The sequence below is a fragment of the Simochromis diagramma genome, unplaced genomic scaffold, assembly GCF_900408965.1.
Source record: "Simochromis diagramma unplaced genomic scaffold, fSimDia1.1 OVJJ01000005.1, whole genome shotgun sequence".
NCBI lineage: Eukaryota > Metazoa > Chordata > Actinopteri > Cichliformes > Cichlidae > Simochromis > Simochromis diagramma.
In genome coordinates, this window is record NW_024387097.1 from 1,552,636 (window position 1) to 1,566,283 (window position 13,648).

At 42.8% G+C, this 13,648-nt stretch overlaps 1 protein-coding gene across 2 annotated transcripts in view; it reads left to right on the forward strand.

Moving 5' to 3' along the window:
* Nucleotides 1-13,648, forward strand: part of LOC120742960 (nuclear receptor subfamily 6 group A member 1-A-like) — a 108,559-nt gene that overhangs the window by 17,066 nt on the left and 77,845 nt on the right. For both annotated transcript variants that reach the window (XM_040046489.1, XM_040046490.1), the window contains exon 2: nucleotides 7,005-7,049. In XM_040046489.1, coding sequence (XP_039902423.1) covers nucleotides 7,005-7,049 — 45 coding nt within the window. The remainder of the gene's footprint in view (nucleotides 1-7,004; nucleotides 7,050-13,648) is intronic.

Consider the following 13,648-nt stretch of genomic DNA (forward strand, 5'->3'; position numbering starts at 1 on the left):
TCATATATTTTAGCCTGTTGTTGTTTGCAAATGCAGAAAAATACATTTGCTCAATACAGCTCAGAGCTGCCCGTTCTGATAGGCTGATGCAGTATTGAGCCACTTGTTATAAACCTTGCATTGAGCATGTCTCCATCCACAGGGGGACAGGAGGCCGTATGTTACTTTGATAGCGAGCTGATTAGCCCTGAGGTTGCAGAGGTTTTAAAGGTGAAAGGTTAAAGATGCAGCCTTTCATTGTCCGCACACAATGGGCCACGGCGGAGCAGGCTCTGCTGCATTGGCTGCTGCTGGAAGCCTTTCCAGCCTCAGGCTATCACGGTCAATAAGCCGTCATGAGGATTAGCAACAGAGACCACACACTGGAGAGCTCTGCTGCTGGTCTGTTATCGACAGACACGACAACCGAAACACGACTTGATCCCAGTTAGCGCTGGGCCAGATCATACCATTCACAGTAATACCGGTATAATGTTGGGCAACGATAACAAAATGAAATATGGCGATAGAATATGGGTAAAACGTGGCGGAAAAAGCATGGCGCCGATGGCGAATGAGAAGAGCGAAAGTGGATCGTTGAATGAACCAGATGAACCAGAACTGGTTTGTAAAAATGCTGCAGCTTCACTGGTGTGGAACTGGTTTAGCTTTCGTCCGTCAGATACACAACAAAGCACTATTTTTGGTAGCGCATGCTAGCGGGCCGTCGTTATTACCGTGTTGTTTGGAAAATACGGCGCACTTAAAATCAATCCTTTGATTTGTCTGAAAGTCGACAGAGCCCCTTATAATCCCGTGTGTCCTTATGTATGAACTCTGGTTGTGTTTACTGACCTCGAAACGATTTTATGTACACGGCGCTCGAAAATCTGTCAGATGTTTCAGTACGACTTTGCTGAGCTACGAAGCCGCACCGCTTGATGGATTGTCGGAGCATTACGGCTATCGTAGGCGGAGCCTCGCGGAGTGATACGTACTGTGCTTCAACATAATATTACCGTATTGTGTGTGTGTATAAGCTCTTTTTAAGTTTTGTGGATATTACACATGGTTATGCTGAGGATGTGTCGGCCAGTTTCCACTGGAAATGCCTTTTGGTTAAACTGTCAGCGAGGAATTTGCACTGTTACATTTTTATATAACTTTAATGCAGATAAAAAAACAGCTGCTTGTTTAAGTGAAAATACATTGATGGGATTTTTGCACTAGTAAAGTTGTGGAGTTGTAAAGTATTTTGTCTCGTGTCAATTATATCGTCAGTTATATCGTTATCACAAATTTTCAAATGTATATGGTGATAAATATTTTTGCTCTACTCCCAGTCACATAAACGTTGTTGTTAAGAGCTGACGAGAGAGCAGAAAGAAAATTGGAAAATGATGTGTGGCAGGACCGCTGTGCTCTCAGCGTGGCCTTTTACACACACACTGGCCGGATATTGAAAGAAGACTTTCCTGCAGCACATGATAGTGTTTTAGATTTTAAATGTGTTGTTCTTGCTTCCAAACACCCACCATCTCCAATAATCTCATTCAAATCTGTAGTGACTTATACTCAGACCTCTCGTACGAGAGGTCTGAGTATAAGACAAATGCAAACAGAGTAGTAGTCAGCTATGCTTAGGGTTCCAGAAACAATGGTTATTCAGAAAGCAGTGAATACTGTGAATGCTGTGCCCTAAGACACGTCTTCACACAGGAATGGACTTGCAGCGATGTGCTGAGCGGACACCATAGAGGAGAAAAATCTAATTAAAAAAATGAACGACTTCACGGTGGTGCTGGGTCCCAGGTTAATCTTTTCAGCTTCAAGGTGAGCGCCTAAACTGACTGTCAGTGACAATGAAGAATACACTGCTGTGTATGTAAAGAGGGATGAGTACTTTAAAAGGTTGCCTAGGCAACAGGAGCTCGGATTGTCAACAGTGGTTGTAGTGATGAACGATAGTCTGTGGACCACGCCGGCGCTCCAATCAGTGTTAGTTTTGCTCATCCCCCATTATTCATCATTATAATGATAATATGTTGATACGACACTCAAATCTTGCTTGTTATAGTTTTCATGTTGAATCTCCACACGTGACAGATGTGAGTGTGGCTGCATCTGCAGAGACTCACTGGGTGATTTTGTGGCCGTGTGTGATGAGGGCACGATGAAGAGTGCAGGAGACACAGGTGGGAATCTTTTGGAAGAAACAAACAAAAAAGCGACAAACCCTTTACTGTGGTATTCTCATATAACAGAGGGGGTGTTTTTAACCCTTTAAAGCCGGTCGGAGCGGGCACGCTCCGTTTTGCTAACTATTTTTAAATCCCGGTAGCACTGCAACCACATAAGCTAGCGCAATAATTTTTTTTGCATATGAAACCGGAGGAGTTGTACTTACATCTTATGCCATCAGCTTGCCCTCGGTCACAGTTTCCTTCCACATATGGCTTTGAAAAACTGCATAAAAAGCGCTTGCAGGAACAAAAACATAATATTCCAGAAACACGCTTTGCCGATCCGATCAGCTGTTTGTAACACTTCCTACGTCCATCAGCACGAACTCTCGCATGTCCGCCATGACCTGCCCGAAACCGGACGTGACGTCATTTTGCGGAAATGTAGTTTTTTGCCTTCAGGGCCTCATGGGCCTATACTGGTGTTTTTAAAAGTTATGTTTGACTTTATGACTTCCTGTGTCGTTTCTGGGATGCTGAGGACTCATATTGCACTGCTGGAAATAGTTTATTTTGATGCACATGCTGTTATTTTGCAAATTTGCATCATATTTATTTTCGTTTTTCCTGCAGTATATAAAAATTGGTGTATTTCAAAAATAAAACTATAAAGACACTCAAAATAAATTTCCTGTGGTGGGAAACTATTTTGTGCAACTTTTTTGTATTTACAGTTTTGAGGGATAAGCCTCTTAAATTTCTCTAACTAGAAATATATGTTAAAAAAAACAAAAACGATTTTAAATGTTTTTGTAGTTTATTGCACGTTTTTGAAATTTATGTAATTACTATGCACTTAATGCAGACATATCATTAAAATTTGGGCTGTAATGGTTGTATTGATGTATAGCAACTTGAAATGCTCCCAAAAATGACACTACAGCCTGTAAAAATATAACATAAGCTCTGGTGGACTATGGCAGGTCTTAAAGGGTTAATTATTAACGTTGGTTTCTAACTGTAATAGATCTCCTGCTTTTGTTACAATCTTATGGGCGACACCAGTGGACGTGGAAACATTTGGCACTGACGCTGTGTCTGGATACAGCTTCACAGAGCTATAGTCGTGTTAATTGCTGTGAGCCTCACAAATGGAATCCCACTGATGCCCATTGTTGTGTGTGGGGGTGTGTGAGGAGTTAACACAAAGCACTTTTAACCAGGCTACTGTTAACCATCTTTAATAGATAGATGGTTTTTATTACTCATGTATGTTTTTGAAGTTTTGGATGCCAAAAGACATTTTGTGTCAACAAAACTGTAAATGATAAATATATTTGTCCACAGTTCCATTCTCTGATTCGTGCTGATGTGGAGACAACGTTTCAAAGCCTGAACCCTAAAGAGCAGTAATAAAAAAAAAAAAAAACAAATAAATAAAAAACCCTCTCAAGTGAAAAAACGTGACTTTTTTTTTTTTTTTTTAACAGGTTATCAGCGACTCGTTAATGATGAGGCTTATCTTAGGTACATCTGCCACACCTACACATGCCTCTTATAACTAAACTGTAATTGTAAGAGATGTAAGATAAAGACAGTTGGTGCAGTCACATAAAAGTATGTTGTGGTCCTTCAGTCGACAAGTTCCAAATGCTTTGAGTCACATGGCAGAGATATAATGGCTGGAGGTGAACTTCTCTGCAGTTTGAGGTGACATCCAAACTTCTTGTCTCACTTCAAAGCTGCAGCTCCTCAGAACTGTGTGGAGGTGGGGAACTTGTTACATGGATGTTACATATGTAACGTATGTTTGTTCGGCTGACTGAGGCACGCGTGTGTTCGTGTGTGTGCTTCAGGGAGAACATATGCCCTGGTGTTGGAGGGGGGTTGGGAAGGAGGGGTCAGGTGCAGGCAGCTGGCGTGTGTCGGGTCAAGGGTCTACAGCTGTTGATAGCAGGGTGGTACACTGACACAGATGGGGGGGGGGATGCACCAACATTCTGCACCAGTCTGGATGTGACTGATGGAGCTCGCTCGGTGCTATGTAAGTGAGAACCAGTCACTTGGTGGTTGCACAGATGGCCAGGCTGCTGCAGGAGGTGAGACGGGGGAAAAAATGTGGGTCTAATAAAGCTGAGACAGCAAGTGGGTAACTAATATGAAGCAAACAGACTGTCGTGGGGTTAGGGGAGCCCGATGATGTGTCAGGCTGTGCATAAAAGATCCATAAAAAATGTTTTCCCACTGTGTGGTCCAGCGCTGTCAGCTTTTACTGTTGCTACTAGTTTGGTGGAGACTTCGAGTCTTTGCGTACAACAGTTCTTCATACATGGACGCGGTGACACGTGAAGGAAACGTGCTGTAAAGTGCTTCCTACAGAAGCAGCATCAGATAGGAAGGTAGGGAGTATTCCCTGATCAGGGTTAGGGTTTGTTTCATAACTAATGACTGAAGCCTGGTCTCACAATAACCAAGTTAGCAAGTCAAAATGAATGATAGTGAAAACAAACGTGCACGAATGAACACACATAAGATAAGAAGGTAAGCTGTATTAAAACTACTCATGTTGTGTTAAGTGTTGGGGAGTTGATCAGAGTTATAATAATAATATTTTGGTTTATTTTTACTTTTTATAATGAAACTTTTTTAGCTTTAATGTTCTTAATGATATGAATGTTAGAGGTGAATGTGCGTGGCATTAAAGTTCAGATGTTGCAGCGCTCTGTGATGGCAGGTGACTCACAGGAAAGCACACAAACTTCATCAGGTTGCTTGTGAAAACTAAATTGACCAAACTGAGATCAAACCAGAGAAATTTCCTCCACATTTTCATGCTAACACATTCCCCACATCACTACAGCTCCACCACCAGTCTGTAGTGCTGATACAAAGCAGGATGGATCCCCGCTTGGAGGATGTTTATGACCAATTCTGATGGTAACTGTCGGATTTTTTTTTCCAGTAGAAATTGAGATGTCAGACTGGGCAACATGTTTCCAGTCTTCTATTGTCCAGCTTTGGTGAGCTTGTGCGAACTGTAGCCTGAGTGTGAACAATGATGGTGAGGTGGCTGTGGTCTGCTCTTAGGTCCACTCGGTCGCTGTTGTGTCACACCTCTTTGACACCACACACACACAGTGTAAGGTCTGAGTGGGTCTGCCCTTTATTACTCCATGTAACTGAGAGTGGATCAGTCTTTGGAGAACAGGCCGTTCATTCTGTTGGTCTCTGCTTCCTTGGTGCTCTTTCTGTTTCAGATTTGTGAGTACTCTGTACTGCCTCAGTTACTTTGTTTTGTTGATTTTTATTTTGGTTCACTATTTTTTGACGCCTAGTTTTAGTTGACTTGGTCGCCTTGTTGGTGATCATCGACTGCATGTAGCTTTCCAGTCTTACAGTGGGAGCCCCTTAAAACTGCATTCATCTTAAAGGCCAGCAGGGGGAGACTCCTCGAGCTGCCAGATGTATTAAAGAAGGCCCCTGCTTTTCTCCTGCCGGATGACCTCACGTAACACTTTCCTGAGGAGTGCACGATCTTCATCATTAGTTTAAATGCAACATTATGCTTATATTGTAAAGTCTCAGTGGAGCCAACAGGTTGAATAAAACAGTATATGCATTACTATATGATACTGCAACCTGTGCTGCTCCTCACATGCTACTTAGTTTACAATCACCAAGAGGATCACAAAGAGTTTCCTTAGAGGCTTCACGCTGAGTCTTTTATAATACAGCCTGTTGTGGTGGGATTTGTCACAGGGGTGAGCATGAGTCACGAACCAGAAGGAAATAAGAGATCATCTCAATCTATTTACACAAAAAACAACACAAAATGAAGGAGATCGATGCTGAGTTTGCTAAAGTAAGACATGAATTTTAGTGATGAGGTTACAGGTGAAAAGATGTTTAAGACACTGGACTGAAACATTCACACATCCATGATGCAAGTCTCCTTTTCCACTGTGAGATCTAGGATCAGAAGATGGATAAGCTATCTTTATAAAAGCATAATAGTCTTAGGCTGTGGTGTTTAAGCAATATTCTGTTGGTACTCAAAGGTGTGTGAAACCTGTACCACTGATATCAAACAGGATGGATCCACACTTTTATGTTGTTCGTGTGAAATTATGTCTGATTGTTGCAGTATCAGACCTGGCAACATTTTGTGGTGAGCTTGTGCGACAGTTTCTTATGCTTAGCTGCCTGGTGTGTTCTTCTGATGTTGGGGGGGTTTCTCTGCATGCATCCTCATCAAGCCGTGTTCATATCTGCAAGGACACACTGTGATGGGACTTTGTCTGTAAGCCAGGGGAGTGTGGCCACAATCTAGTTCAGGTAGACTACTCTCTCCTCTGGGCTCAGCTCAGCATGTCTGCTCTGCTCACTGTTGTTCCCACTGTGCTGTAGCCTCCAGACTTCCAGCTTAAATGAATGGACTGGCCTTAAATGGCCTTTGTGCTCTACCTGAGCACTCAAAGGGCTTTATGTAATTTGCCTCATTCGCCCATTCGCACAAGCTTTCTGTCTAACATTCACGCACATTGGACATGTCCAGTACACCAGAGAGCAACGTGGGGTTGGTATATTTGGCGTGCAAACCAGAGCAGCTGTTAATAGACGACCTGCTCAGCTACCCTGAGCGGTAGCGTTGGTCAGTGTGGATGTGTGGGCTACAGGCACAACACAACTGCCAAACTAAAAGAAGCCAAACTTTGTGCTATAACTTTTGTGTCTTACAGCAGTTAATCGCACGTTGGAGTTTGAATCCTTTTTGTTAATATTATCATAATTGCCAGTACTCTGTAACAATTGGAGCACTAACCTCGCACCTCTTTTCTGCAGGTTTTTACAGCGATCATCAGCTTGAAACTGAGCACAACAACATGGGTAAGTTCATAAACCTGCACTTACCTCAGATTTCAATCTTACTTATCTTCCCTTACTTTTCTGTTTAAGTACTAATGAAAAATATTTAGTTACATTTGCCCCCAGTATCTGTTTACTCCAAAATACATGAACTTTTCTCTGGTCCAACAACGCTGAACCTCACTTTTAGTTTCTGATCTTGAAAATGATCTTTGGACAAAGATCTCCCTCTAGTGGTAAAGTGAAATGTGAAATTAATAAATGGGTTCTAGTTTCCAATCAAAACCACAAGAGGGGGGTATAAACCCAACGACAGCCGCTTCCATCCACACGAGCATGGAGAGAGAAATCCAACAAGTGGAAATGAAATGTCTAAACACATTTACACGTTTCATAAAACAACGAGTCTTGATGGTCTGCTTCAGCGATGCGATCTCAGAGAACTTCAGTAAATGAAAGTAATCGACGTCTTTGTTGTCTTCAACATCTCTGCGCGGTGGACGCAGTGCAGAGATGCAACACGAGCTGCAGAAATGTGTCGGGAAGACGTGACTCCTGGTTTCAGGGGAAGCTGGATGCAGGGGGACAGGGTGAGGCAGTGGTCCAATGTTAAGGTCCAGGTTCAGATGAAGTTCACTCAGGACTCCCCTGGCTGCCATTGCAGCGCCAGGTGGCACCATGGAGAGGGTCATAGGTCATGCACAGTTCAAAAAGCGCTGACCTCACCGTGACTCCACGCTGACCTGTTTGTGTGCAGCTCTGCTCTCATAGTTCCTCCATAAACCTGCAAGAGGAAAAAGGGGTGTGTGTGTGTGTGTGTGTGTGTGTGTGTGTGTGTGTGTGTGTGTGTGTGTGTGTGTGTGTGTGTGTGTGTGTGTGTGTGTGTGTGTGTGTGTGTGTGTGTGGGGTCACTAAGAAGTAGAAGGAAGCCGAGAGGAACTATTAAACCTGCGCACACACTGAATGGTGGGCATTGTCAGCGTGCTGCAGGAGAAGGCGTGGATTTATGAGACCAGGCATGATTGGGTTGTAAACTTGACGAGGTGGGTTCGCTCTGTTAGCTCTATTCTCATCCCAGGATGCTGCAGTGCACGCACTGGGCAAGGGTGACGCAGAGGTCAAGGGGGGCTGCAGAAAGCCTCCTCCGGCTTGTAAATGCTGTGACAGGGCTGGGAATTCACAGACCTCCATTCAGTGACCAAAAAAAGCCAGGTCAGGGACCGAATAGCTGCGCTAGCAGCAGCTGTTTCCAACACGAGGCCAGTACATGAAGTCCTAATATCAACTCTGTTATCTCAGAAATGTTTTTTCTTCACTAGAATCTTAATCTCTGAAGGTGAATCGTGTTGTGGTCATGAAGCAGCAGATGGTCATTTATTGGAGATGGATTTGTGCACCATGGGGCTGTAAACCTACGACAGTGTGCTGTCCTGGCCACAGATGTTCAGAGCTCTTTGGGGAAGCGTAAAGAGATGAAGTCCATTTAAAAAAAGAAAGAGCTGCACACTTCATCACTCACACGTTCATCTCCATCAGTTGGAAGTTAACTGTTTAAAAGCCAAATTCATGCAGATCTCTTGAATTCGTGCGGCAGTGACATTTGATTTGATTCTGGGAATAACTGAGCGTGTCAGAGATGAACCTCGGGCCAAAAACACCGAGTGTGTTTGGATTAATAGAAGGTCATTCTGTCTTGAACAGGGAGCCAAGTATTACTGGGAATAATATTTTCATGTGTAAGGATCCCGGCTGCTGCATTTGAATGTCCTGAACTAGTTCTACTGAAAGTCCAGTGCAGTGTTACAGTAATCTCACCTGCTTGTCATGAATGCCAGGTCAGAGTCAGGTTTTTTAACTTGATATATTTTTCAAGTAATAGAAAGGAGGTCTGGTGGCCTTATTAATACGATCATCAAAACTTGAATCACAGAAATGGAAGTTAAATCTGATCAAATTTAGACAAAGAGAAAGTCTCGTCTCCAAGTTTTGACACATGTGCAGTTAATGTGAGTGCAGCTCATTGTGAACAGAGGTTAGAAGATCAGAGTAGAATGTAGCTCTGTAGCAGCAGGACACATTATGACTCTTCATATTATTACCAAAATACTACATCAAGGTTAAAGAGTAGTAGACCAAGGACAGACCCTTGAGGAACCCCTGACTGAAGCCTGTGCAGATCTAAAGTCATCGATCGAAATATTAAAAGTTCGACCCTTTAGCTGTGATGTAATCCAACCAGGAAGCTGACCTGTTAAAGCAACTCATGAAGTCTTTGAATTAAAATGAAAGGGATCAAATAAAACCACGACTGTGAGTCACTGCTGGTCCTCGGTGACTTTAGTAAGAGCTGTTACTGAAACCTTATTGGTCCTTATCATTACAGACTGTGAGAAGTTCTTCATACAGCTGTTTGTAAATGTGTTTTTTTTCCAAATATTGAGCTGAGAAAGACGGTTTAGAAATATCTGTAAATACTCATGGCTCTGGAGTAGTGGAGTGATTACAGCACATTTGAGAGAAACAGAGCTGGGTGGATGGGATCTAGATTTGTAGGTTAGCAGGTAGTAGGGGTGGGGAAAAAATCGATACTGTGTAGTATCGTGATATTTTGTTTGCTAATAATGTATCGATACAGGGACAGCAGAAATCGATATTTTGTTACAAAAAAAGTTTTTGTGGACTGGAACACGCTCTGACTTCAGAGCATGTTGATCCTTTTTCTGAGCAAGAATCCTGACATTCCTTCACTGTCCAAATGTGGTTAACTTGGTTTTTTTTTTTTGGCAGCGATAAACTAAATTTAAGACATGTTTTATTTTAATTAAGTTTAAAACTTTTTTATTTAATGTAAAATTATATTTTGTTTTAATTTACTTTCAAATTCTTCAGCTGCTGAAGGGGCTGCATAGTTTTCATATTGCATAGTTCAGAATAGCTGTAATTGTACCAGATGGTTGCGTTCAGTTAAGTTGGACTAGACTGTAATACAAACCGTTCAGTTTGTCAACAATAAAACTGAAATGAGAGAAAGACTGAGTGTGAGACTTTGATATTAGATAAAATGAATATTCATAAAGTTTACCTTTATGTACAGAATCTGAATATCGCAAAATATTTAAAAAAAATTGCAATAATATCGTATCGTGGGATGTATGGTGATTCCCACCTCTAGCAGGTATGTGGACTCACAGCAGTAGTTTGATAAGAATGTGAAGCAGTGCTGGATAAACTAGAACAGCACACATGACCTCTAACACTACAACATTTGTTGTGGAAGAAAGAAGCGAATTCATGACATTTATTTATTTGAAGAATTTTGGTGAATGTGGTTTTGGAGCCATTAAGTCGTTTAAAGATGGATAAAAATAAACGACTGAATTAGACTCGTTATTGTTAATCAGCTGGAAGCTGATTGGGTGATGGGCCATTTCTATAGGTTTCAAAATGAATTTGTAGTTTATGTATATTTTCGATTTTAAACATAGTTAATTTCGTGTTTTGAGCTCCACCTCCAGTCGCCCTGTGCTGACCCGGTCCTCATTCTTCCCTGACCCCCTCCCCTTCAGTGACCAATGGCTTATCAGTGTCCTTTGGTGATGGTCTGTGGTTTCGTGGTTAATCATTACCAGGTGGGGACGGGACTTTCTCTTCTCAACTTTGTCCCTGAGCAGTTGGACTGACTGGATCTGTGCACACAGTTTCCCACTCAGTCCTGTAACTGTTCTACTCAAACTAGAAACAAAGCAAAATAATGTAATAGTTTAAAAGTCACTCTGTGTTTACTCATATGGAACATTTTTACCTCACGTTTGTTAATGAATCAGTGACCTCTGCAGTGGTGCACATTACAAATGATGAAGGTAAAACGTCGACATGTAGGGCGGTTTCATGATATTTATAATATTCCAATAGTTGTTGCTTTGGCTCAGCTGTTGGAGGACAGTCCTGCGTGCAGTCCTTTCACTTCGTTGTTCTCATTGTTCGCTCTGATGTGCTAAAATATTTGCAAACAGTTACAGTGTGACAGTGAAATGAACGGTCATAGAATAGCAGAATACTGTGTGTTTACATTTGCTGCGGCCTTTATCTTCCTGGTGCTGCTGCCCATGCACGGGCAGTGTGGGAGCTGATCATCAGTAGTCTGGTATCAAGGACTGTTAGCAAATGAGAAGACGTGGAATACATTTCTGGAGTTGTCATCTGACAAAATAAACTCTTTACACACCGTCAAAGCTGCTTTTCATCTTTCTGTTTTACTAATAGTCACTACACAAAAAGTGTCACGAGTTAAAGGCTCTGAGGGAGCTGCAGACCAGCGCTGTGTTGCTGTTTCGGACGATGAGATGTGAGAACTTCAAAGCCGATGCAAGAGATGTGCCAAAGCAGCTGACCTGTAATGTAAACGTGCCTCGTGAATGCGACACTGCACAGCACACACCATAAGGGGGCAGTAGATCCCTGCTGGACCCCCACGTGACGTATGATCCCACGTGCCACCTGGACCCAGTGAACTCAGCACCCATATGGAAGTACTTGGCCTGTGCCCAGCACATGCTTCTCCTTTGTCCTCACATAACTGGGCTAACTTCATATGGCTGTGTCCAGAAGTCATTCAGGATCACCAGGTTTTGATTTTCCTGCGTGCTACAGAGCAGAGCAGCCAAACACTTGCCCTGCTTCAGATGCCTCCTCTTTATTCCCTTCAGCTCACATAAAGTGGATTTCACCGTTGGCGGGGCTCTGCTGCTGCCCTCTGTGCTTTCTCATCGTTTTAGCCTTTAATAATTTACGTTGAGCCTAGATTTCGTTCGCTGTGCCTTTTTTCTTCCTTCGCTTGATGCGAGCTGCGTTGGCGTTGGACTGCAGGTCAGCCTGCGGAGTGTTTCCAGGTCAGGGAGAAGTGGGTCACGCAGTTCCCAGTGTCAGTGCCTGTAACTTCACAGTGTATGATGACAAAGCCCGACACCACAGGGATAAACAAGCACAGTTTGTGTGGCCCTGATATAAGTAGCAAACGTCCGCCGCGTGCAGGCCTCTGTAGATAGTCCTCTTTACTCACAGTTGCAGAGAACCTGCGCTGACATTTCATTTACTCATTTATTTGTACATGAATCCCTCATTGAATGCCAGCACAGTTTACCTGGAGCTTTAGAATTGCAGCAGGCTTATAGTGGCTCCAGTTTATAGAAGACGAGTGTTTTCTGCTGCAGCCGAATCCCAGATAAGAGGATTTCTTTAAAAAGGTCGGCATTTAGATTTATCCTCTCTACGCTCATCTTCAGTTGTTTTTGTGCTCAGGTCAAAGTATTTAACTTTTCAGCTCTTTCTTTCATAACATATCGTAATATTTTAAACATGGATATGTGCAGAGTTTATGCTGCCTTAGTAATAATACACAGATATGTACGCAAAATGGATCTGTGGCCCTCTGCTGTTTAGTAAACCAGTAAAGACCCAGGCTGCTCCTCAATGCCCCCCCCAACACTTTCCCACTGTAAATGTAAAACACACACACACACACACACACACACACACACACACACACACACACACACACACACACACACACACACACACACTTTGGGGTCTACTCTGGCTGGAAAAACATCAGTGTGTTTGAAATTTCCCAGCATGTTAACATAACCTTACAGGGCAGTTACAGCATTCCCACATGTCTGCGTCTCCTCCAGTGACATATGGAAATAAGGCTCAACCCTTAAAAAAGTGTATATATTTAATCATATTTAAGGTGATTATAAACTGAAGTCATAATATATTTGGGTGCTGGTTGTGTAATTACAAAAGCCCCCCACAGCAGCCATGTCCGTTCTGTCCCTGACAGGCTCGCTTCCAGCCTTGGAATTCCTGGAATGTCGTGAAGTATGACTGACTTTGTAGCTCGTTGTATTTCCAGCCTGGCTAAAGGAAACGAGGCGACATTAACAAACAGGAGCAGAAGTATCGCTGAGGCTTTCAGTTAGTAAAGGAAAACTCGGGTTGTGGAATTCAGCGTCTGGATCGTGGTGGGAGGACCGCTTTAGGCGACACTCCGAGCCCCCTGCCTACGCTGTGACTGCCCGCACCGAGGGAACAGTCGCCACAACATAACAGTAATGCTAAATAAATGCAAAGCGGCGTCCTCGATGTTCACACAGAGCCAGGATTCAGGGAATCACCAAACAATCAGATGAAGCCTGGAAAAAAGAAAAACATGCTGTTAGTCATTGTCAGTGATGCATCAGTCACACGATACAGTGACACCAATAATAAACCAATGATACGATCGTACAGGGAGTGGCTATAATTCTTCCTTTCAATGACATGCTGTATTCTACGATATATTAATGTTCTTAGATTATCCCATGTCCGAGTCTTTGCTCGCGTCACTCTGCTCATGTATGGAAAACCAAGTTTCAGTAAAATTCCTTCTTCCTGACTTTTCTGAGCATTTATTCTCTGATGTTAAGAATTCTCCCCTCACATGTGAGCACGATTAAAACCCAGTGTTTGTACTCGCAGGTGCTGGGACTGTGACAGGCCCACTGTGGGGAAAACAGTCTTAAAATCTTGTCTGTTTGTGGGGTTTTTTGTTATGCGTCTTTTCAGACTGTGATCCATTT